Source organism: Trematomus bernacchii, unplaced genomic scaffold (genome assembly GCF_902827165.1).
Source record: "Trematomus bernacchii unplaced genomic scaffold, fTreBer1.1, whole genome shotgun sequence".
Taxonomy (NCBI): Eukaryota; Metazoa; Chordata; class Actinopteri; order Perciformes; family Nototheniidae; genus Trematomus; species Trematomus bernacchii.
In genome coordinates this window covers 7,224,727-7,247,938 of record NW_022987698.1, presented here as the reverse complement: position 1 = coordinate 7,247,938, position 23,212 = coordinate 7,224,727, and the positions used below count along the sequence as shown (strand labels likewise).

General features: G+C 39.9%; 3 protein-coding genes across 6 annotated transcripts; 2 read left to right on the top strand and 1 right to left on the bottom strand.

Annotated features, from left to right (window-relative positions):
- Positions 1-49: 49 nt before the first annotated feature.
- sp1 (sp1 transcription factor) lies at positions 50-10,888 on the top strand. Of its 2 annotated transcripts, none has more exons than XM_034138721.1 (6): positions 50-2,815; positions 3,424-3,500; positions 4,481-5,867; positions 7,862-8,003; positions 8,158-8,348; positions 8,943-10,888. In XM_034138721.1, exons 1-6 carry the CDS (start codon positions 2,593-2,595, stop codon positions 9,239-9,241), a joined length of 2,319 nt encoding a protein of 772 aa, XP_033994612.1. In that variant the 5' UTR covers positions 50-2,592; the 3' UTR covers positions 9,242-10,888. The 2 variants fall into 2 exon arrangements, with proteins under 2 accessions (XP_033994612.1, XP_033994611.1); XM_034138720.1 differs by having other exon boundaries at positions 8,155-8,348.
- Positions 10,889-10,982: 94 nt separating this feature from the next.
- LOC117489450 (cell division cycle-associated protein 7-like) lies at positions 10,983-16,074 on the bottom strand. Of its 3 annotated transcripts, none has more exons than XM_034138731.1 (9): positions 15,996-16,074; positions 15,769-15,903; positions 15,036-15,476; positions 14,603-14,698; positions 14,219-14,371; positions 12,239-12,379; positions 11,936-12,085; positions 11,256-11,392; positions 10,983-11,062 (listed from the first exon to the last, which is right to left on the bottom strand). In XM_034138731.1, exons 1-9 carry the CDS (start codon positions 15,996-15,998, stop codon positions 11,017-11,019), a joined length of 1,302 nt encoding a protein of 433 aa, XP_033994622.1. In that variant the 5' UTR covers positions 15,999-16,074; the 3' UTR covers positions 10,983-11,016. The 3 variants fall into 3 exon arrangements, with proteins under 3 accessions (XP_033994622.1, XP_033994623.1, XP_033994620.1); XM_034138732.1 differs by having other exon boundaries at positions 15,036-15,170; positions 15,231-15,476; positions 15,769-16,054; XM_034138729.1 differs by having other exon boundaries at positions 15,769-16,054.
- A 1,119-nt stretch (positions 16,075-17,193) lies between these two features.
- On the top strand, positions 17,194-22,970 carry LOC117489445 (anti-Muellerian hormone type-2 receptor-like). The gene is made up of 11 exons (XM_034138719.1): positions 17,194-17,255; positions 18,128-18,322; positions 18,546-18,716; positions 19,013-19,097; positions 19,657-19,774; positions 19,889-20,110; positions 20,746-20,860; positions 21,244-21,395; positions 21,593-21,749; positions 22,319-22,455; positions 22,596-22,970. Exons 1-11 carry the CDS (start codon positions 17,219-17,221, stop codon positions 22,710-22,712), a joined length of 1,506 nt encoding a protein of 501 aa, XP_033994610.1. The 5' UTR covers positions 17,194-17,218; the 3' UTR covers positions 22,713-22,970.
- Positions 22,971-23,212: the final 242 nt, after the last annotated feature.

Below are 23,212 nucleotides of genomic sequence, written 5' to 3'. Positions count from 1 at the left end.
AGAAATGTCACAGTTTATGGAAGACCACACAAGTGGTTATAATACTTATAACAACGTAGTTCATAAAAATAACCTCATAATATCAGATCACGAAACACTGCAGGTGACAATCATGTTTTGTGATTAGGCTACTGCATTACATAACTTTAACAGGATTTTAAATAATTGCTTTATTAAAGGTTATTAAGCATTTGCATGTTTTAAGATCCATTATAAGCTACAAATGATGTTGATCATTTGCCAGGTTTGGGCTGGTGTTCATCATCACATCTTCCAATGGATTTTTGAACACATCTGGACCACAACTATTTAGACTCATTTTAAATGATCATTTATCATTATCAATTATTTTGTAAATGTTACCCATTCTTGCTAAGAGAGAAATTGCATATCTTCTGTTAGCCTGATGATACAGTATGTTAACAACTATTTACTCCATGGTTTATTCTTTAATTGTTGACCTACTGAAGTAATTAGTGAGCAATGGTTTATTGGAAAGTGAGACAACGTTGACACCATGTGACTTTTTATTATTCGCATACCAAATGCTGTTTTTATCAATAGTTTTTTTAGATGTCCATCAAGATATGGAAACTGTATGTTTAATTTGTTTTGTTTTTAATTTTGGTGGACATAAGCTTTCTTTCTGTATGCTTTCTCTTTCTACTGAGGGGAACGCACATTATCACCAATTTACGTATAATGCAAGTCATTCAGAATTTTAAGGTGAAAGCAATATTGCACATGGAAAAACATTTTGTTCTTTAATAAAGATAAACGAAGATTGGTAGACTAAAGTAAATTTGCTCACTCTACTGTAGAAAAAGTAGCAAAGAGTATTTACTCTAGGCTTAAGTACAATTTTGACGTGTTTTAAGTTACTGATTTCTTTCTATTTGATGTTACTCTACACTTCTACTTTACTATAGGACATTTTACTCCAATCAATGTATTTTAGAGTTGAGGTTTCTCTTTACTTTGCAGGGCTTCAGACATGTTGACATTGCACAGTTAAAAAGCAAAGGTGTGTAAATCATAAAATGAATGACCGCTGAATTTCATGCAGCTTTAGTTTCAGGGTCCTGGTATTTTCACATGCGGGCTCATTGTCACACTGATTTGCTACAGAGAGAGCAACATTATTAATGTTATCACTAACAATGGTGCTTTTCAAGGTCAAAATATCTGCCTTTAAAGTTCTTATAACATGCCCAAAAATGTTAATCATCAGTAATAATGAATGCTATAGTATAGCCTAATAGCCTTTATGATTATAACAGTGGACATTCGTGCTGACTTGCAGTTATTAACCCAACCATTACCATGTTATTCTTGTTGTATATATGGGCTTCTTTTCTTTATTATCTAAAAATGTCCATAATTGTTGTAGGCCATCTTTCTTTCTCTTTTTTTGTCTTGCAGACCCCCGAATAAATATAAAGGCTACAGGATGATGATAATACCATACTTTGAAATGTAGGACTTTAACTAATATTGTGATATTGTTACTTCTTTCACTTCAAAAGGGAGTCAGTGGATTGTGCACTTGCAGCAAGCTGCTTAACTGAAACAACCCATTGTTAGAAAGGGTCTCTGCTTGATATAAATCAGAGAGAAATTGTCATTCCTGTCACTAACTGTAGCAACATCAGTGTGTTTGACTGCAGACAGTTTGGAGGATGCATGCTTGGCCTGAGGATGGACTCCACCCTCCGTCCTGTTTACATGGGCACATGTGCTGCTTCACTGACAGCCCCCTCGTACATCCCAATAAATGTAAGCCCTCCCACAAGCGAGCCATTTTCTCCTCCCAGCGCGGCTACAGCCAGTGTTTGAGTGTGATGGGGTCTCTTCTCCTCCACCCTGGCGGCCTCCTCCCGCCTCCTTGCTGTTTCCCAGCCCACAGGGCGCGGCCAGTGGCCACGGAGGCAAGACTTACATACCCAGTCCGCCTTCCTCCTTTCCCTCCTCCGTGTTCAAAGCAAAATATAAGCAATGGCATCCTTACACTGCTAAATGGTAATACAATATCACAGAAGGAGTAACGGGAAATATCAATATTTGCGTAAACCTATTTACAAATGGCGCCATTTAAGCGGAAAACAGATAACCAAACGTCAATCATGCTCAGGGGAACAACCTACCTTGCTTTGTCCCGCCCAATTCTCCGCTTTAGGCCAATCACATTGGTTTGTTTAAGCTCGTTGGCAAAAACGACTTTTTCCATTGGAGGAAAGCAACAATCCTTCGCAAGTAGCTCACAGAGGGGTGCGCTTCTTTTTCTCTACAGGGCCATTGCAGTAGTACAGTAAACAGTAAAGATGCCAACGTGCATTAGAATTGAGTAGAATTTAAGATATAACGTTCTTTCTTTTTTTAAATATCCTTTCACAATGTGATGCTGTTAAGGTTTGGTCATGTGGTCAACTGTTCTGATAACCGGTATTTCCACTATTGTGTGTTAAAAGGACCTTTTAATTACCTCCGACTGCAAATCAACTAGGATCGTTCTAAATGAAGTGCTATATCAAAACCAAATGTAAATTAATGTAGTTTACATGCATTAGTCTTTAACTTTATGGTCAAAGTATAATGTCAACGTTTAACAGTAGGCTACACAATAAAAAAGCAATCTGCTGCCTGACGCTCAGTGTTCGTGCCCCACGAAGGCGTCGGGCTACACCGGTGTTTAAATCGAACGCATCCGTCTTTCTCCTTCATAAGGGGAGTCCGTCAAGTTTGTGTGAAGTTGTGAAAAGTTGTGTCAACCCGAAAAAAGAGCAGAGAAACTCCTCCCGTCTTCAAATTATGAGCAGTAAGTGAACTTTTTAAACTCAGAGGAATGTTGTGAACGAAGCATTATTCGGCAATTAGAATTAGAATAATAGTATACATGTTTTAAATGTATTTACGGTTAAAGTATGATATTGTAATGTTTTCTAGCTCGCGTCTCAAGCAGTTTAAAAGTGACCAACTACTAAACTGCTAATTGTCGGTTTTTAGCTAACCGTGTAACAGTAACTCTAGTTCTTCATTCACACACAATTCATCCACATCAATTGAAGTTTGTCATATTCACTTGAGCTAGCTAGGTTACAGTGAGTAATGTAGTTGAAACTATGTCGGTCTCTTAAGCTAATACTTAGCAGTTCTGAACATTACTTGTTGTGTTGACTTCTAGTTAGCTTAGCTAATATGCTAGCTGGCCCTTTTGAGCACTTGTGGCATGGATTTCTTCGTATTTCTCTAAATTACTTCACATTAGAACATTCCCTAAAGTTTAGTTATTTTCGTGAGGTCTACCATGTGTATATGTGTGTTTTCTCCAGATTGTTGAACCCAGCGTTATCTTAGTTGGATCGTCCTCTGGTTGAAATGTAGCTACTTTGAATAGAAGTGATCTTACAAACTCTTCTTCCGCAGATCAGCAGCAGGGTGAAATGGCCGCAGTGGAGAGCGGTGGAGGCTACAGTCAAAAGCGAAACACAGGAAATTCACAAGTAAGTTAAATAGAGTTTCGCTGTTTCTCAAATCCGATGATCGCCAGCCGAGAGACAGTAACTTTAACGTAACACGCTACACCATATGACCCACTTATAACAAACGACTCTGATATTTATTCCCTTCGGTTTGAATCTGTCATCCATCTCTGTCGGGACTTGTACGGGTTGTTGATTTTCTCTCCGGAGCACATGTCACCGGGGTGGGGAATGGGCAGGTAAATTTCGCCCACACGGGGTGTTCCCGTCAAACCGCGGCACTTCATGAGCATTTCGCTCGGCCCATTTGGCTGGCCTTGGAGGGGGTGGCTAGAGGAGTGTGTCAGTTTATAGGGCAAAATGAAGTGGGAGGGAGATGGGTGGGTTTGGGGGGAGGAGAAGCCGAGCCCGCCGCTGCTCTGTGGAACATGTGGTCCCTCCCATCCTCTCCCACCCTGCGTCCCCTGGACTTCTTACTACAGCAGTACCGGTCTCTGGGAGGGACTGGAAACAGACGTGCATAGGTGTAATATTATGAAGGGCGTTTTGAGAGTACGGCAATATAGCAGGGTTAGATTTACAAAACCAGTTCCATAATGTATTTTGGTATTTGGTATGATTTGTTATTTGTATTAACTCCACACCATGAATTTGAAATGATACGTTAACATGTTTTTATTTTTATTTTTTATAAACCCTTTTGTCTCTTTAGTTCAGGTTCTGAATTTTGTTTTAAACATTGCTTATTACTTGTGTAATTTCCCTGCTCTTATTATTCTAATTATATTTTACTCTGCTGTTTTATTGTAAAGCAGCATTCAGGGTTGTGTTCCAAGTGTTGTTAGCATCAGTTTATTTATTTATTTGAAATTAGTGGATATTTTGGACAGACATTTTTCTTCCTAGATTTGCACCATTAGCATGTATGTTAGATGGTAAGATGTATTTTCACTATATAAATTCCGTCTGTTGTCTTTTTCTTTCATGTTTTCTCTCTCCAGGACTCACAGCAGCCGTCTCCTCTCGCCTTGTTGGCAGCCACTTGCAGTCGAATTGACACCCCAGGAGAGGGTGATTCATCTGCAGACCAACAACAACAAAACCAGCAGCAACAGCTGGACTTAAACCAGGGTGTTTTCACCTCCACAGCCAATGGCTGGCAGGTTATCCCTCTTAGCGTTCAAACAACCTCAGGCACTAACACTGTCACCACCGACTCCTCAGGGATCATGACAGTAGGAGACATAGGCAAGTGCAGGCAGGTGTTGTCACAATCAGCAGTTGCTGTTAGCACCCAGCAGCAGCAGCTTCAACAGCCACAGCAATACGTAGTAGCTCAGGCTCCATCAATGCACGGGCAGCAGGTGCTTACCACCATGTCGGGTATGATGCCCAACATCCAGTACCAGATTATTCCCCAGTTTCAGACGATAGATGGCCAGCCTCTGCAGTTGGCACATGCTCAGCAGGATAATACGGTATCTGCTGGAGCAGGGCAGCAGTTTCAGATAGTGTCATCCGCCAATGGCCAGCAGATCCTAGCTACGACCAACAGAGCTGGGGCTGGAGGAAACATCATAACAATGCCCAGTCTCCTCCAGGGAGCCATCCCCATACAAAATATAAGCTTAGGTAATGGCATGTTACAAAACCAACCCCAGTTCCTGGCAAATATGCCTCTGTCATTAAATGGAAACATCACTTTGTTGCCCGTCAGCACTGGAACAAGTGGAGGGGGAGATGCAAGTGGTGGAGGGGATACAGGGGGGAACCAAATTATACAGCAACAGCAACATCCAGTGTGCAGCGCGGCAGCTTACATGACAAGTGCGCCGACTATCACCACGCAGGCCTCTTCTTATGGAATCGCCCAAACGCACAACAGCAATGGAGTGACCTTCCAGCAGAGCGTATCTTCTCTGGGTGTCCCCATACAGCCAGACAACAGAGACGGGCAGCAGCCACAGCAGATCCTGATCCAGCCTCAGCAGATCATCCAAGGTGGAGCCCCCCTCCAGACCATCCAGGCCGGTACTGTCACGACCGCTGCGGGTCAGGTCTTTGCGACTCCGACACTCAGCCAGGAAGGGCTTCAAAATCTTCAAATTATGCCAAACACGGGCCCCTTCCTCCTGCGCACTGTAGGCCCCAACGGCCAGGTGAGCTGGCAGACCATTCAGATCCAGAGTCCAACGGGGCCTCAGATAACGCTGGCCCAGATGCAGTCTCTCCCTCAACTCGGCCAGGCTCAGGGGGGAGCTGGCGGAGTATCTGTCAACACCGTGCAGATCCCAGGCCTCCAGACCATAAATCTCAACACGATCGGAGGCACTGGCCTGCAGATGCACCAGCTGCAGACGGTTCCCATCTCCATCGCCAGCTCAGCAGGTCAGTCAGTAGCCTGCTCTCCAGGAATAATTCATGTTCAATGTAAAACAAGAGTCATTAGCCGCTTTCACACCAAGTACTTTGCCGTACTTAGTTCCCAGCACTTAGTACCCCCATGGAACTAAAGAGCAGATCGCGTTCACACCGGAATAAGTTCCCTGAGGGAAGATTACGCAAATGAAGTCGCTGACGTCACTTTCGTCTTCTTCTGCTTTGGGTTTACTGGCAGGCCGCAAACAACTTCACGGCGTATACTGCCACCCGAAGTCCCCGGCCGGAAGTCCCCGGAGTTGGGGACTGGCTTCAGTAGAAGCTGCTGGGACTCCCAGCAGCTTCTACTGAAGCCTTCCGAGTAAATCGCCAGAACGCCGACACCTCATCTCCACCGCTCCCATGTTTTTTTTTGTGTTGCCATAAGTTATTCTCTCTCCGTTGGTGCGTGGGGCTAATGCTAATAATGCTAATGCCAGCAAATACAATGGCGGCTTCACAAAACTTTTCTGAGTTTTACGGGGCGTGGTTTGCAATTCGCCCAGCCAATCAGAAATTGGAACTTTTTTCTCCCCAGGAAAGAATCTGCTCTCTAGCAGGGACTGAAAAGGGGGGGAAAAGTTCTCATGAACTAAGTTCTCTTTTTGGTGTGAATGCAAAATCCCAGGAACTATCGGAACTAAAAGGGAAAAGTACGGGGAAAAGTACTCCGGTGTGAAAGCACCTAATAGTATACATATTTTGTTGATGCTGCAAATATTTAAAAAATTGACTCAATATTTACTCAATGGCATCATCACACGGGACTTTCATCATTTAAAATGTATTAATATATGTTTTAAGTTGATTTACTTTAATCAATACTATTCAGACATCTTTATATACATTTTAGCTTTACTCAAAACAATGGAAATGTTGATTGTGTTTATATTTTCTAAGAAAAACTGATAAACAACAAATATGATAGCACACAGTAATTGTTCAGCGGTACAGTAAATGGCAGTTAGGCTGAGTAAACATGTTAAGTAGTCCAGATTCTCTCTGTATTGACATTTTTCCCTCACACCGAAAAGTGTCAGTATCCTATATCTCTGGATTTGATCCCTTTTGCTCTGTGTGTGTGTGGAGCTTGCTCTGCTGGTTTAACCGGTTCAGCTGGCCCAGGGTTTCCTGAACTCTTCACGGCACTGCATGCATTTTTTATCTTGTTGACAACTTTGTATCTTTTTAGTTTACACTGAGACGAGTTGTGGTTGGCCACTGTATCATAGTACAGGTGTAACTTGAACCTTCCCATTTAATAGCAGCCATTATCGCGTGTTAACCCCTCTTTAGTTTTGCTATTGGCAGCCCCTTACATTATGCAATACATTTACTAGCCTACATTTGTGATGTTCGTGAAGAATCATTGGGTCTGCTTTGGTGCACGTGATTCACGCTGTTATCCTTATAATGAAATCATGTGCTTCCCATCAGCTACGTATTTAGATGGCTCTGTTTACTGGATGGCGTATTTTTCAGTCTCTGTGGTCACATCACAAACGTTTAGGAAGCAGAAATAACTGGTTCTCTGTATACTCAATCCGAGATTAATAAAGGATGTGTCCGGTTTAAAAACAGGGAATTTTTTTAACTTTGGAATAATAGTCAAAGCCTGCAAGGCTCAGGTTTCCAGGCACTTCACTGTTTATTCATAAATTAATTACTAAAGTGGTTATAATCAACACGTTCATCTCAATGGTACTTGCACTGCTAGGTACACTTCAGATTTTTAAGCCTGTTGAATAAAGCTATTGTAAATGCCCATAAACAATACAATATCCAAAACCAATAGTGGAAATTCATCACCTTACCTATTACAGTAGATTGGATCAGAAATGACATAAGGAGTGGGATGGATTTTCTTACAGGACATAATACATGAAAAAGTTGATATATGATGTCATCTTTATGTGAAATGTATCGAAGATGTTCACATTAGTTTTTGTATTTCATCACTCCAGTAGACCAGGCGCTGCAGGGGGGTGGAGAAAGTTTGGATGACGGCACAGCTATGGACGATGAGGATTTAAGCCCACAACCTCAAGGGAGACGTAACCGCAGAGAAGCCTGTACCTGCCCCTTCTGCAAGGACGGAGAGGGACGGTATGTCACTGACTTTGTTCAGTCACTATTTTTCATACGGAATTTTAGAAAAACACACTTCTATTATCGCTGATTTGATGTACCCTCTATTGTCGGTAAAAATCAGAAAGCCTCTAACTCTTCTGATTGTTTTGTTTTTTAATACATCAAGCAGGGACCCTAATAAAAAGAAGCAGCACATTTGTCACATCTCCGGCTGTGGGAAGATCTACGGCAAGACGTCCCACCTGAGGGCTCACCTGCGCTGGCACACGGGAGAGCGACCCTTCGTCTGCGGCTGGTCCTTCTGCGGCAAAAGATTCACCCGCTCAGACGAGCTTCAGCGCCACAAGAGGACGCATACTGGTGAGGATGCTGTTTAGTGAAGGACATACAATCTCACACAAAAGTAATAGGTCAATAACTTAATAATAGAAATGAAAGAAGGGCCACATTATTATTTTTTTCTAACATGATCAAATAATTACTCGATTGACGGAATATTAATTGCATATTTTGAAACCAGTTCATTCTTTGGGTTTAAATTGGAATGCTTATCTTTTTTTTATTCAATCTGAATGAAAGTAAATGTCCTCGAGGTTCAGTGTGTCATCATTTCTGATACCTGACATTTTAAAGGCCAGAAGATTACTAAAGATAATAAATCACAGAAATGGATAATGCAATTCTGAGCCTCTTCAATCTTGCATAATATCATCTTATCTTGCATCTTCCCGTTATATTATAATATATTATATATTATATATATATATATATATATATATATATATATATATATATATATATATATATATAGTATAATAATATAATATTTAGAAAATGTGTTCTACAAAATTGTATAACATTCTTAAATGTACATTTCTTAAATGGTCTGTTGTAGTCTAGTAATACCCGCTGCAGTATTTTTATATATTGACTTTTGTTTCTCCCTTCTTTCAGGTGAAAAACGGTTTGTTTGCACAGAGTGTCCCAAACGCTTCATGCGCAGCGATCACCTCTCCAAGCACATCAAGACCCACTTGAACAAGAAAGCAGTCCCCACCAGCAGCAGCACGGTCTCCACCGACCCAGCATCCCCTACAGGAACAAAAGTCATCACAGGCACCGTGTCATCCGGTGACCAGCACACCATTGTCACCATGGAGACCTTATCCGCAGAGAGCATAGCTCGATTAGCCAGCAGCGGGATCAGCATGATGCAGGTGGACCTTCACCATATGAACGGAAACAGCTACTAAGGACTGTGTTGGAGCAGGAGGACAGGCGCTAGTGGATGATGCATTTTGGACATTTGGGGTAAAAAAGGGCATGTGGGACTGCAGACACAGAACCTGTCCGGCGGGAGAGGCGGTCTCAAATGCAATACACGGACACTATTGATTATGACAATTGAGGCAGGAATAATGAGCTCCATCTTGTATTTAGATACCTGTATCGTTTAAGGGTCAGAGTTGGATGAAAATGTTTGGTTAAAGAAATAATCATGAAATTGTATTTCCCCTAAAATGACATGTCACTACACCAAGATTTGACCCACACGCACTCAGTCCTGCTTGATAGTGGGACTGCAGTAACACACACTGGCACGCTTGATATTAAATTGGCAGCTGGTAATACCCTCTCCACAAGCTTCTTTAGTAAGGAGAAACACTACTAAGCGACTCTCACTTGTTTCCAAGGCTGTGGGCTTAGCTGCCTGTCCTCCTAAACATCAGGTGGTTCCAGCCGACAGACGGGGCTGCTGTATTTGGCTTAAAAGCCCATAAAGCTAAATTAATCCCTAAAAATCCTAACAATTTAGAACAGTAAACATTTTGTTTTTTCTCTCATTTCTGGGTGTGCGCTGTTCACAAACTAACGATCACAGTGTCTTGGGGCTAATATGGAAAGCGTTTTAGGAGGAGCGCAGGAGTGCAGGTCAGAGCCAGGAGTACTATTATCATGTGAGGATGTAGGTGTGTCAGGGCACTGAAATCCTGAGAATAACTCTTTAACCTCTTGTGTAGGTACCTATTCAAGCCATCAAGCTTTGATATGTTTATCATAGCAAAACATTTTGATTTTTTTATGTATATATTTTTTGGAAATGTAAAGGCTACAGAATTTCTCAGCTTGGGCAGGATCATCTTTGCATGATTGCAGGAGATTGCCTCTCCGTTGTATGAACTTCTCATGCACAATCAAATCTTAATCTTATGTTATTACTTTTATATATATATATATATATGTAGATTACATGTTTAAATTTAAGAGCCTTTCTGCCATAGAATAATGTATTCTATACATTACAGATCTTCCAAGTGATTTTCCCTGTGGTATACTTATCATCTTTGCCTTGCAGTCATGTCAGTTTGTTTTCGATGGAAAACTGTTTATTTTTAGTCATATCTGGAGTGAAGTATTTTGTTATGTCCAGACAGCATAAATATGTAAGCTCAAAACCAAAGGTTCATACTCGTTTAATAAGCAAAACTAGGGAATCTTTCTTTGGTCCATCAACTTTCTAATACTTTTTACTTGTGGTATGCAGATGTTAAAGGTCTAACTGGAAACTATCCAGCTTGAGGCACAGCACCGGACACAAATCCCTTGGTTAATGAATTAAAAAAAAAAAAAATTGCAAAATGTAACTAATAATGCAAGGGTCAACATTATTTCTGAAAAGATCCTTCTCACCAGTTTCATTGTTTCAGGAATCTGCTTTATTTGAAAAATAATTATATCCTATGACAGGAATTGTATGTTTATAACTTTCCTTTGAAACTCTATAAACAAGTGCTCTTATTTTTCAGCCCCGTTTTAATAAGGGATTTTATATTGTGTGTAAACAATACTGCAAATGCCAACAGCTGGATTAAAATTATGAATATACTTTGTCTTTTTTTCCCATCTTGTCTCAATGAAACATGCACAACAATCAGCTGATTATAAAATACTTTATTCATTTAAAATCACAGCTTTGGTATGACTTATTTGTATTAAAACAGACTGAAAACTCCACCTAGTGTTGATATCACATCTCTACATCGTTGTGCTCATTCTTCAGTTTACTCCGGAGGCTGTAAGGAGAGAAATAAAACAATGCAGAGGTCAGCGCCATCATTTCATGTAACTATTAAGGCGGAAAAGCAGTATAAAAATCTGATTCCAGATAAACATGAGTATTTCATAAAAAAGGGATGTTTCTGTCACATTGATCAGCAACTTGAAATCACTAAAACTTATCAAATGAAATCTCGATTAGTTCCCCACCTGCTGAGGTAGGAGTGGACGTCAGAGAAGCCGTGGTACTGGGCCAGAGGGAACAGGATGCCGGTCGGGCAGCGGCCCTCACGCTTCCGGCAGAAGCTGCAGTTGCAAATGCCACGACAGGGAGGACACTTCCAATCCTGAGAAGATAACAAAATAGTAAAACACTTAAATGACTGGGTTAAGAATGAGAGAAAGTAACAAATGTAAAAATATATCAGTTTTTAATGACAATACTAGTCTGCCAATACTTTGAGGTGCCTGCAGGGGCTGCAAATGAACATCAAAAAGACGTGGCCTGTGAACAACCCGGTGTTTAGAAGCAGGCTGATAGATATTGTTTATTTTTTGCCTTGCCACTTAATGGAGGGTTCCTAGAAGTGTAGAGCTACCATAGGGGAAAAGGGTACACTAACAAAAATGTCCATATTTAAAACATAGTCTGAATGCCACAAAAACATTTGCAAATCAAAGAAATAATCAGGCTCACATTGTGCCACAAATCTTGAAGGGAAGTTAGTTGATTTACTTGTAAAAACAGCCATTTTAAATGTGTATAAAACATGCCTCAAAATCTCTCTTGATATTTTTGGTAAATAACAATTTCTCCATCTAAAAACTGAGATTATCTTTGGTGCATCTACAACAGTGTAAAGTGTGTATTAGTGTGTTAGCAGCCTCACTGGATCGCGCAGCGCCTTCTTTACATCCTCTCCGTATCTGTTTTTCAGACACGGCCCACAGAACTGACCCACAATCCCTCTGCAGTCCTCACTGCGGCAGCACGTCTTGGTGTCAACTGTTTTCTGACGGCACTGATGACATGTCGTGCCCTGAAAACACACAAACAAGAGATGGTCGACAGGTACGCTGACATTCTACAACATGTCATGCATTGTCTTTAGCTTTGGCTACAACCTCACATGATGTGGGCACACATATTTAAAAAAAGAGCATGTCAGGTAGAGTAGAGCTGGGAAACTCACTGTGTCTCTGTTGTAGACTTTTTCAGTCATGATATCTGCCACCAGCTCAATCTCTTCCTCTGTGATGTCCTCCACAGGACGGATACAATGAGGCTTGCACGCAGTAGGCCGCGGGGCACGGCGCCGTGGGGCTTGACGTACCTGGAATGATATGTTATTAAGCTTTAAAAAGGTCACCTATTATGCAAAATTCACTTTTTAATTCGTCTTTTATACATAAATATGTGTCCCCGGTGTGTCAGGAGACTCACAAAGTGTTCGAAAATACAACCCTCTCTCTTTTCCTCCTTACCCACATCTCTAAAAACGGGGGAACAACGGAGCTGATCCAGATTTGCTGCTGTCATGACGACATATCGGAAATGTGGGCTGGCTTTACGCCCACGGCCCTATCAGAAACAATGCGCGACGTGTTTTGGAAGTTATATGGTCTGTGTTTACATTAGCAAGCATCGCTAACACTCAGAGCTAACCTGTACTGAAGAGAGTATGTGTAAAAAAGCCGGATATAAAAAGGTACCCACCTTGTGGTAAACCCATGAGAAAGTAAAGCATTTGAACTCCATACTGTTTCAGAAATAATCCTTGATGTGGTTTGGAGCATAATATGGCGTTTAATCACGGCAGCATTTAGCGGAGTATCTGGGTAGAATTCTCCTGCATGAGCTCTCCTCTTTTTTATTTAAAGCTACGGACCCAGAATCAGCACTTCCCTAATGCTGCGTTCACACCGGACGCGATGCGACTATTCGCTTCGCTCTAATCGCTCCTATCGCATCGCTCTAAACGCTGGAGGTTCACCGCGGCTGCCAGCTGTGTTTACTCGCATCATTCAAACAAGACGCGCTGGCTCGGGAGCTACAACTACAACAAATGAACATATTTTACCGTGATTAAATTGTAATACACGTTTCTAAATGATGCCGAAGTAACAACATACTGATACCGGTTAGTAACAACCATGAATTAATGCTTTGACAAGTCTGCAGACAAGACGGCAGGCAAAACACCTTTTAAAATGCTTGTTTTCTGAATGAAGATCGGGTCAACCAGGCTAAGCTAACGTTGTATATGCTCATTCCACACTCATAACAACGGCCTACAGACATAAATAAGCAGCGACTGTATTCACCATGACACAGACAGTCTGTGGTTTGTACTTGTTTAACTTTTGTCCAGTTTCTGAACGGATATGAGGAGCTGTGAGCTCTGTGTGCTAACTGCTAACAGCTAACGGCTGATGTTGTGTGGTTGAACGTCAGTGACGGCGGCTGAGATCCTCACCGCTGATTGGCTTCCGCGAGAACGCGTCACGTGAATTTGACGCTCGAGTTGAAAAAATGGAACTCTCGCGTTTAACGCGGCACCGTTCAATCGCCTCAATCGTGTGATTCGCGCTGCGTCCACCGCTTCATGCGCGCCGTCGGAGCGAATTCGCGTCTGTCCACGTCTCTGCATTGACTTTACATGTAATCGCGCCGCCCCCAAACGTCGCATCGCGTCCGGTGTGAACGCAGCATAACAGGGCTGAAACAGAGGGGTATGAGGCAGGGCTAGAATGGGTGATCTGTTTGGTATTTTGAGCAAAACACTTCATAGACATGTTTTTTATATATCTGAGACCTGTAATATATGCCTACAAATAGTATAATAGGAGACCTTTAAGTTTAACACAGAAAATGACACAAGTCATCAAATAGGTTAGCTAGCCCTACAAAAAGACCAAAACCTGCTCACCTCTTTAACCACTTCACAGTACATATTACAAATATCAAATGGATTATCTAACTAACACAGTTTTCACTCTCTTACTAATCACTTTCTGTGAACGCTTGTATACTGTTGCTGAAGGGTGATACAACACTCATGTAGTTTTAAACAAACCCACATTCCTCCTACAGCACGATACATACAGTGCTGTAGTACAATGTTTTTCTAAACATTTCCCACTTGTCCTTGATAAATGAATGTGCTGCTGACCTCCAGCAGCTCCTCCTCCAAGCTCCACTCCACTTCTTCCTTCTTAGGGGATAAAGGTCCCTCAAATCCCCCCATAGAGCGAGTCCGTCTGCGAGACGCCCGCTCTGGGTTCCTCCTGGTCTCTCCTGCAGCTGCAGCAGAGCGAGGGGGACGCTGCAGCAGATGGTCAATAAAATCAACTCAGCACAACACTATTAAAACAGAGATCTTCTCAATTCTGAGTTTAAAAAATGTAGCCATCTGTATCTAAATATATTTCTCCTATGGTTTACACTTTCAAGCAAGATATGAATGCTCTAACTGTATTTCCACCTCCTCTTTTCTTTCTATTAAAAACTGCAAAAACATCTCTATTGTGAGATACTTTTTCTTAAATTAGCTCACAGAATTTTTCTCTTTCTTCATCTCTGGGCCTGCTTGGTTTTTCAGAATCCCTGCGCCTCCTGGCATCTTCTTCAGGTCCGACATCAGCTGAGCCAACTGTTAGAAAACATGGAGTGTAAGAACAATTACAGACAAGGTACAATTAGAAGTTTCTCAAGTCAGTGTAGCAGGGATATTTTTTTTTGCACTAAAAACTAATACAGTTTTTACTACATTTAAATATTATTACGTTTTCATGAACTTTCATTCATTAGTCAAATCTAAGGACATACTTAAATGATATCCAGGCCCTGGGCCAACAGCTCTACCTTTATTATCTGTTTCTACTATATGCAAAAATACAAGTATTATTAACTTAGCCACTACTTTGGGAACCACTGTTAAATCAAGCAGTTTTCAAATAGTACAATACTGTAAATAGTTTCTGGTTTACCATTGCTTTGTTGGCCTTGATGGTCCGTTCTCTCTTGTCCAGGAAAGAGGCAGGTACATCTTCTGCTGAATCGGATCCTTGATCTTTCGCTGTCTCTACGGCTGTCTCTACGGCTGTCTCTACGGCTGTCTCTACGGCTGTCTCTACGGCTGTCTCTACGGCTGTCTCTACGGCTGTCTCTACGGCTGTCTCTACATCTTCAAATGTAACACGTTTCCTCTTCTTTGCCGGAGTGGTCTTTCCTGCCCGCTTTAGCACTCTCTTCTTGGTCATCTTCTCTTCCTCTTCTGCCTCCTCTTCATCAGTGGACTGCTGGGTAGAGGGAGTGGAGCGAAGTGCCACTCTCAGCTGGAATTTTTGGGGCCCAGAAAATGGTTTAGATGTGGCCCTCTGCTTCTTGGGTGAAAGGTCAGGCTGGTCTTCATCTTCCAAATGTGAATCCTGATGGAAAACAAATTCAAATCCAATGGAATTTCTTTTTGGCTACTGATACATCTCTTACACCAAAGTTGTCAAAGTTAAATTGATCTGATTATGACAAAACCTCTAGTTAAAGACAAGTAGATGCTGCATTTCTGTTTTCAAACAGGGTAACATTATTGTACGATAATATTCCTAATTTGCCAGCGTTATATTGTAAAACAACCAATAATTGCCTTTACTAAATCTATTTATTGTTTACATTTTCAATCTGATGCTGGTTCTTGCAGTATATTTAGGAAAAGTTACTTACTTTATAGTCTTTTACGTCGATTTCACTGTCAGAATCAGAAAAGCCGTCAAATGTTCTCTCATTTTCTGAGTCCTCCTCGAAAACATCGGTTAACGCTAGTATTTTTGTGACGGCCTTCATCCCAACAATCCCTGCCTGATGCAACATATCACAACAAATGTCGTTTTTAACAATTCATAAAACCATGTATAGTTTGTATTTAACGTGATAATAATAAGTTACTTTACCATATCTATTCTTGAAAACCGTGACCCACTAACTCCTGAAGTTTAGCTAGGACCGCCCGCCGCGCAGGTACCAATTTAATTAATCAGATTGAAAACTAGAGATGCTTGTTTTGAACCTCAGGGCAACACGGATGCACAGAATTAAGTATCGAACCTTATCGCTTATCAACTCCGCCCGAAGGGGAGGAAATGATGATGAAAACGTGCGCCCTTTCAAGACACAAATGTTTTGCCAGATTTACTGATAACTTTCAAAAAGTTGTACTATCGAATATTGTCGTGATAAAATGAACGCAAAAAGGAGTTTTTCCAAGCAAATCGAAAAATATATTCATAAAAAGACCTGGCATGAATTGAGTCACAGCAAAGGTGAGTTTGTTTGTGTCAGTAGAGGAAACATAGACAGAATATGTATACAAGGGTAGAACGTTACATTAATGGTGTGTAAGCAAAGCTGTGTTCATGGTGACCCATCTTCAAAGATAAAAAATATTCACAAAACTAAATGTAAATCAAAACCAGTAGATTCTAAGTGGTAATTTTAACCTTTTGAGAGCTAACTATCATCATTCTCACAACAACAATGCTGCACATGCCCCATTTTACATCATGTTAGCATGATATTACTAACAAATCAAACAAAAAAACATCACAGCTGTAGGTTGCTTCTTTACTAAATGTATTTATTGTTCTGTTAAACATAATAACTTGTGTGTGTGCTTTGCATTTTCTTCAGCAAATTGGAATGGCATCAGTTATTTGATCATTACCTAAAAGATTGTACATTTTCATAATTTTTGATTTGGCAATCTGCATAATTTAGATTGAAAAATCCTAATTTCAATTTAGTTTGTCATGATTTAATAAATGAATCCTGATTATGGCATTATATATCATGATTCTGACTTGTTTCTAATATGTAAGCTATTCTGTTATTCTCCCTTATAATTTGGCTTCTACATATTTTAAGGGACCCTGACAGAATGACGCTGACGACACCCCACAGCTGCAGACAACAGCCCCCTTGAGTGCTGTTGCTTTACAGTGGCGGATGATTATGTTGATAAAAGTCCTGTATTCCCACAGCCCTTTGTGTGGCAGCGGGATATGTTGTACATGCAGGTGTGTGGCAGTGGGAGTGATGCTTGGAAACGTGGGAAACTCCTCTCACATTCCCAGGACTGATAAATACTCACTCCTTGGCCGGTCCTGACTCCGTGACCATGATCCTGCAGCAGTGGTGGCTGATTTTGGCTCTGGGTGAGTGAATTTGCTTTTAAACTGTTGAGCTGCATGTGTATTGTTTGTATTTGTCTGGTTACATTTCCATGGGAATTGTTGCTTGTCTGCTGTAACCCCTAACCTAAACAAGAATCATCATTAAAAACGTTTATTAAGACATGAAATATTTAAGTTTTCGTTAATTCCCTCAATTTGACATGGTTCCAACCCTCTGTAAAAAGTTACAACTATGTCAACCTCCGTCTAGGCTTTTTGCATAAAAATAATGTTGCATATAGGTCAATATATATATATATATATATATATATATATGCTACCATTGAATACCCCTTTAACTGCAGTGCTGATAAAACATTCTGGGAAAGAGTGTTTCTCCTAGCAAGCATTAGGAAACACTTGATGAGAACTGAACACTGAGATAATTCACAGCCACTAATAGTGTGATAGCTGCAAAAACATTGTGAATATTGTGACTTCTGATATGAAGCACTTTTAGGTTTCTTTGACTAACCCAAAAGCAAATCTTACATGATTTCACTACATAAAACGGGTGAGCAAGTCTAATTGATTAGTGCAACTGATGTTGATTGTCTTTGTTAAAAACATTTAATAAATGTAATGACATTTCAAGTGATATCGGCTTCAATAAATCATATTTAGTGTATAATAGAACCATCACCAATTAAGTTCTGTCTTAGAAACTCTAATAATAAAGCTGTAGATTGTATTGAAATATTTATTTTAAACGGCACTTTAGACACCATTGTTGGCTTGAAAGACACAGTGTGAGTGCAACAGTTAGACACAGTTAGAACACAATGTTGATAACCAGAGAGAAAATGTTATTTCTGCCCAACTACAACGCTGTCTGTTTTTCATTCTCCTACCAGAGTGCATCTTTATTTGCATCACCGGCCAATCTTCTCCTCAGAAGAGACAGTGTGCATTCAAAATGACTCCTCAAAACGAAGAAAGATACAAAGATGCGGGTGATGTGAATGGGTCGGTCCAGGTCTGTAACAGCACCGAATGCTGCGTGGGCTATTATCGGATCATCAATGGCCAGCTACAGGTTGACGTGCTCGGTAAGAAACTGTAGTGAAATATCATGAAAAGAACCTCTGGATTAATCTGCCAGGTCTAGATTATTATTCTTGTACCATTAGACGAGTCATACACATTTCTAGTGTTTCCTCTAACAAATCATGCTGTGATGTATATTATGCATAATGTAATTGGTTACACTGCAGGTTCTCAGTTTGTTTCCTATGCGGGTCCATGGTGTTACTGATTTCTCTGTTCTCGCAGCTTGTGATATTGTTGAAAAGTCTTGCCTAAACAACACCTGCATAGCACAAGCAGTACAAGTACGGGACAACGTTGCCATTAAATGTGCGTGCAACACAGACCTCTGCAACAACAACATCACTTGGACCTCAGAGTCGGAAGAGCCTCTACCCACCTACTCTTATTCTAAGGGTATGATGATAATACGATTACTATCTATATCTTATCACTTGCAACCAACATAGTGTTGGTATTATCCTGATATTGTTAAGTTATTTTCTTTTTATAACAGAACATTGTATCATTATCTATTTGTTTATACTCTGTGCATTTCCACATACGTCTTGTCCAGTGAACACCCCCCTTTTACTCCCTTTTTAAAAGTCTTTCTTCTTTTGTAAAGTAATGAAAACACTCAATTGTCTAGAAAGAATTGCAATTTATCATTCACAGATAACAATAACAAAAACCTTTTGTTTTCTTCCCAGATAGAAAAAAAGCAGCTGTGATTATTCTTACTGGAACTCTGCTAGTCCTGTGGCTCATAATTATGATATTGAAAGTGAAACGTAAGATCCTTTTTGTTTTCAACATTTAAAAAAAGTAAAATACCGCCCTGTATAATTTAAAGGTCAGAAATGGTTATTAAATTAAACTGACCTGATTTAGGTATGCATTATTGTAGTAGTAGGTTTTAACACCAGTTTTTGTCACAGTGATTATTGACAGGATATAGGGAAAGTATTTTGTTGTTGTTACTAATAATGTGTAATTTTGCTTTGATTTATATAAGCAGAAATGTTGAGTTAAAATACAATAAGTCTATTGACATTCAAGTATGTTAACTGTTGATGTTTGTATAGGAGGCACATTTACACAAGAGGAGATTAAAAAGGGAAGAAGAAGAAGTGAAATGCCCTCTCATTCTTGAAGTATTACACGTTTCCGCACTTTTAAACTCAGACTCCGTTCTCATGATGTCTTTGTTTGACCTTGTAACTGTTTCATTCTCTGTGGAAGACTGACCTTGCTGTTTATCTCTTCAATAACACCCCCTTACCTCTGTCCTTTGTTTGTTATCAGATTCCTGTGCCTTTAAAATGTTTCTTTTGATAACAATACCCATCCTCTTTTTTTCATCAGGGGAGGAGAATCCACCCTCCCCTGATGCTGACAGTGTCTCACGACTGTGTTCCTGCCAAACAAGAAAAACCTCTGAGATTGACTTTGCTGACATTGAACTACAGCAGGTAAGCCCAGATATGGATTCATTCTGTTTGGTTAGCAGTGTGTAAAATATTGATAAATCATTCAATGGAGTGTTTTATCTCGACATATTTACCTGTATGTTCAAACTTTTTCAGATTGTGGGCCGTGGGCATTTTGCCACTGTCTGGCAGGGAAAATACAAGGGATCCATGGTTGCTGTGAAAGTTTTCCCTGCAGGATGGAAACATACCTTTACTGCAGAGAAGGAGGTCTATGAGCTACCACTGATGAAGCATGCTGGGATTGTCAACTTCCTGGGCTCTGGGTGGACACCAGATGAAAGCAGTTGGCTAATTGTCCTGCAATTAGCTGAATATGTGAGTGGAAAGTAGGTTTTATTTTATTTTAAATGGGATATTCCATTTCCTGAGAGATCAAATGTTATTCTGAGACAAAGGTGAAGGAAAACACAAAAGAGTTAGGGCAAGAAAGCAAAGAAAGGGGGGTTTGACTCTGATAGGAAACTAAATATTTTAAAATGCTCATAGTGATGAACCTACTGAGACGTATCACCTGAATTGGCAGCTCCCCTTAGCTTTTCCAGAGCTTTATACTGAGTTTCAGCTTATGTTTTGATAAGCTTTCCGTCCTGCAGAAGTAGGCAGTAAGCTTTAGCACCAACCGACAGACAGACACTTTTAGAGACTATTTAACTACTTTTAGAAACAAGTGAACAAACTAGAGAGGTGATCAGATAAAGAGAAATTACAATTAAAAAAAAATGTTTCTTTGTAACTGGATGTGTAAAAAACCAACTGCTTTCCACCAGATCAGTCAAAATAACCTTAAAGGTGAGATGAGGTCTTAACTTGATTTTTGTTTTGTTATCTTCCTACAGTTTTTCACCCCATATTCTTAAACACTAATTTTTATTGTACAAATGTGGCCAAACACTAAATGTTTTAATGTTCATATTCTTAGACATTCATAACTGACGTCCCTTTGATTTCAGGGCTCTCTCCACTCCTATCTGTGTAAACACACCACCAACTGGATGTTGTCAGTGAAGCTGTGCCAGTCTTTATCGCAGGGAGTTTCCTATCTCCACTCTGACCTTCACATACATGGTATTGGCCAGAATATTATTTTGAACAATTGTGTGCGTGTGTGGTGGGCAAGTCTGTGTTTTATCTTACTGGTTTACAAAGCATGCCTGTACAATCGTATGGGTCTATATGCACATTGTTGCTTCAATATCAAACATGACTAATAATTTTGATTATAATGTTTTTATATAACTAAATGTACTATTATAAATTAAGTATTTTAAAACTATTTGAGATCCCCACAGCTGTTTAAAACAGCTCACATCAATATAAAGACGAAGCAGGCTCCACAGTTAAACAAGCTTAATGAATGAAGTCTTTCTGGATCTATTAAATCCACTGTAGTCAAATAAACAAACAATTAGAACATTCTTATAGTAGCACATGTGTGTCTTTTCTTGCAGATGTGCATAAACCCCCTGTGGCCCACAGAGACTTCAGCAGCTCCAACGTGCTTGTAAGAGCAGATGGTACCTGTGTCTTGTGTGATTTTGGATGCTCAACCATCCTGAGATTTTGTTCAGGACATCACAGGTTCCATGCGACAAACATGGAGGTGAGACCCTGGTGGAGCCACAACTTATTATTGTTAGGGTACAGCACAGTGAAACCATAATAGGAGTAAACAGTAAATGATATGCAATAGGTCGGCTTTTCCGTTCATTAGAATCCTTACTAAAATAAATGAAGATATGCAGAGGGAAAATCCTATTACATTAGAAACAACTAATTCCCATGACTCTCCATCTGCAGGCCCATGCTCAGTTGGGCACGCTGCGCTACATGCCCCCTGAGATCCTGGAAGGCTCTGTGAACCTCAGAAACGGCTGGTGTCTACTGCAGGGAGACATCTACGCTCTGGCCCTGCTGCTGTGGGAGATCTTGATGCGTTGCTCTGATTTATTTGAAGGTAAAAACTCCTTAGATCAGATCATGCAAAGCCATCAGTAAATGTGATGGGCTTCTAGATCTGTACACGCTAAACAGCCCTATTGTAATCTACAGAAACGCTGTACTTCATTTAGATTTAAGATATATTGTCTACTGCGTAGTATATTTTAGTTGTGATTGTTTTGAAAACGCCGTTTTAATTTTAATTATGATATCTTGCACATAATTTCTATTGTATTTGTTATATTGGTGGTCTTATATTCTTTATTTATGTTTGTTGATCATTCTGACTTTCTTTACTTTACAATTTATTTTCTCTTACTATGTTTGTGTTATGCACTAATACACCAAAGCTAATTCTTTCTATCAAACCAAAAAAATGTATATTTGTTTATTTAAGAACGCCACACGTTAAAATATAAAAAAATATGAATTTAAACGTTTATAATACTGCAAATTTCTGCTTTCACTTTCCTTTGTAGTTTTTTGCTGAATGAGCTGTACAGTACCTCTGTGCACTGCTTGGATACACGTCATGTCATGAGACTAAACGGATGTTAAAATGCATGCAAATGTCTCCATCTGCAGGCGGTGTTGCTCCACAGCATCTGTTGCCTTATGAATTAGAGCTGAGAGCCGATGTAACCCTGGAGAGCCTCATCCAGTATGTGTTTCACATGGAGAAAAGACCCTCCATACCTAAAGACTGGGGACTGCTACCACAGGTATTCTCACACAGTGCTACTCACTGGAAAATGCTGTTTTCTGTATTTGCAAAGATACATGAACCGATATAGCTAATCAAATGTTTAAGATAGTTGATTTAGTTTGTCAATATATTAAAAATAAATCTCACAACTTTCAGGGATTTGTGCTGCAGGAGCTCTTGACAGATTGTTGGGACTGTGACCCGGATGCTCGACTGACCGCTCCATGTGTATTGAACAGATTAATGAATCTTCAGTCTTCTTACTCTTCATGATATTTGTTCCTTTTATGGAGAGATAACTTCTTGTAATTTACATATCAGAAATCTGCACTGTCCTATTTGTTTCACTACTTTTCAGCTTTTCAATATTTAGATCCGTATATTTAGCCCCTTGTTAAAGCATGGCTTCTTCTTCTTCTTGACTGCAACATGTTCCCATTAATCTCTTTCATTCTATTAAATATTTACAACTTTATTAATTCATTGTTATCCAGAAAAATGATTAAAAAATGAAAACACTCGTATATAATTGCATAATGAAATAAAAATGTTTTTGTGAAATACATGCCTTACTTTAGCAATTATCTGTTACTTTGTTTGTGTTACTTTACAATTTTAGGTAACTATGATGTATGATTTTGATTTTATATTTAAATAATAAATGTTCTAAAAGTAAAGATACTCACACAACTAACAATTACACTTAAAGTAATTGGGCATTTTCACAGCAGTCATTTAACTTGCCATGTCAGAAAATTAATAGGATGATTGAA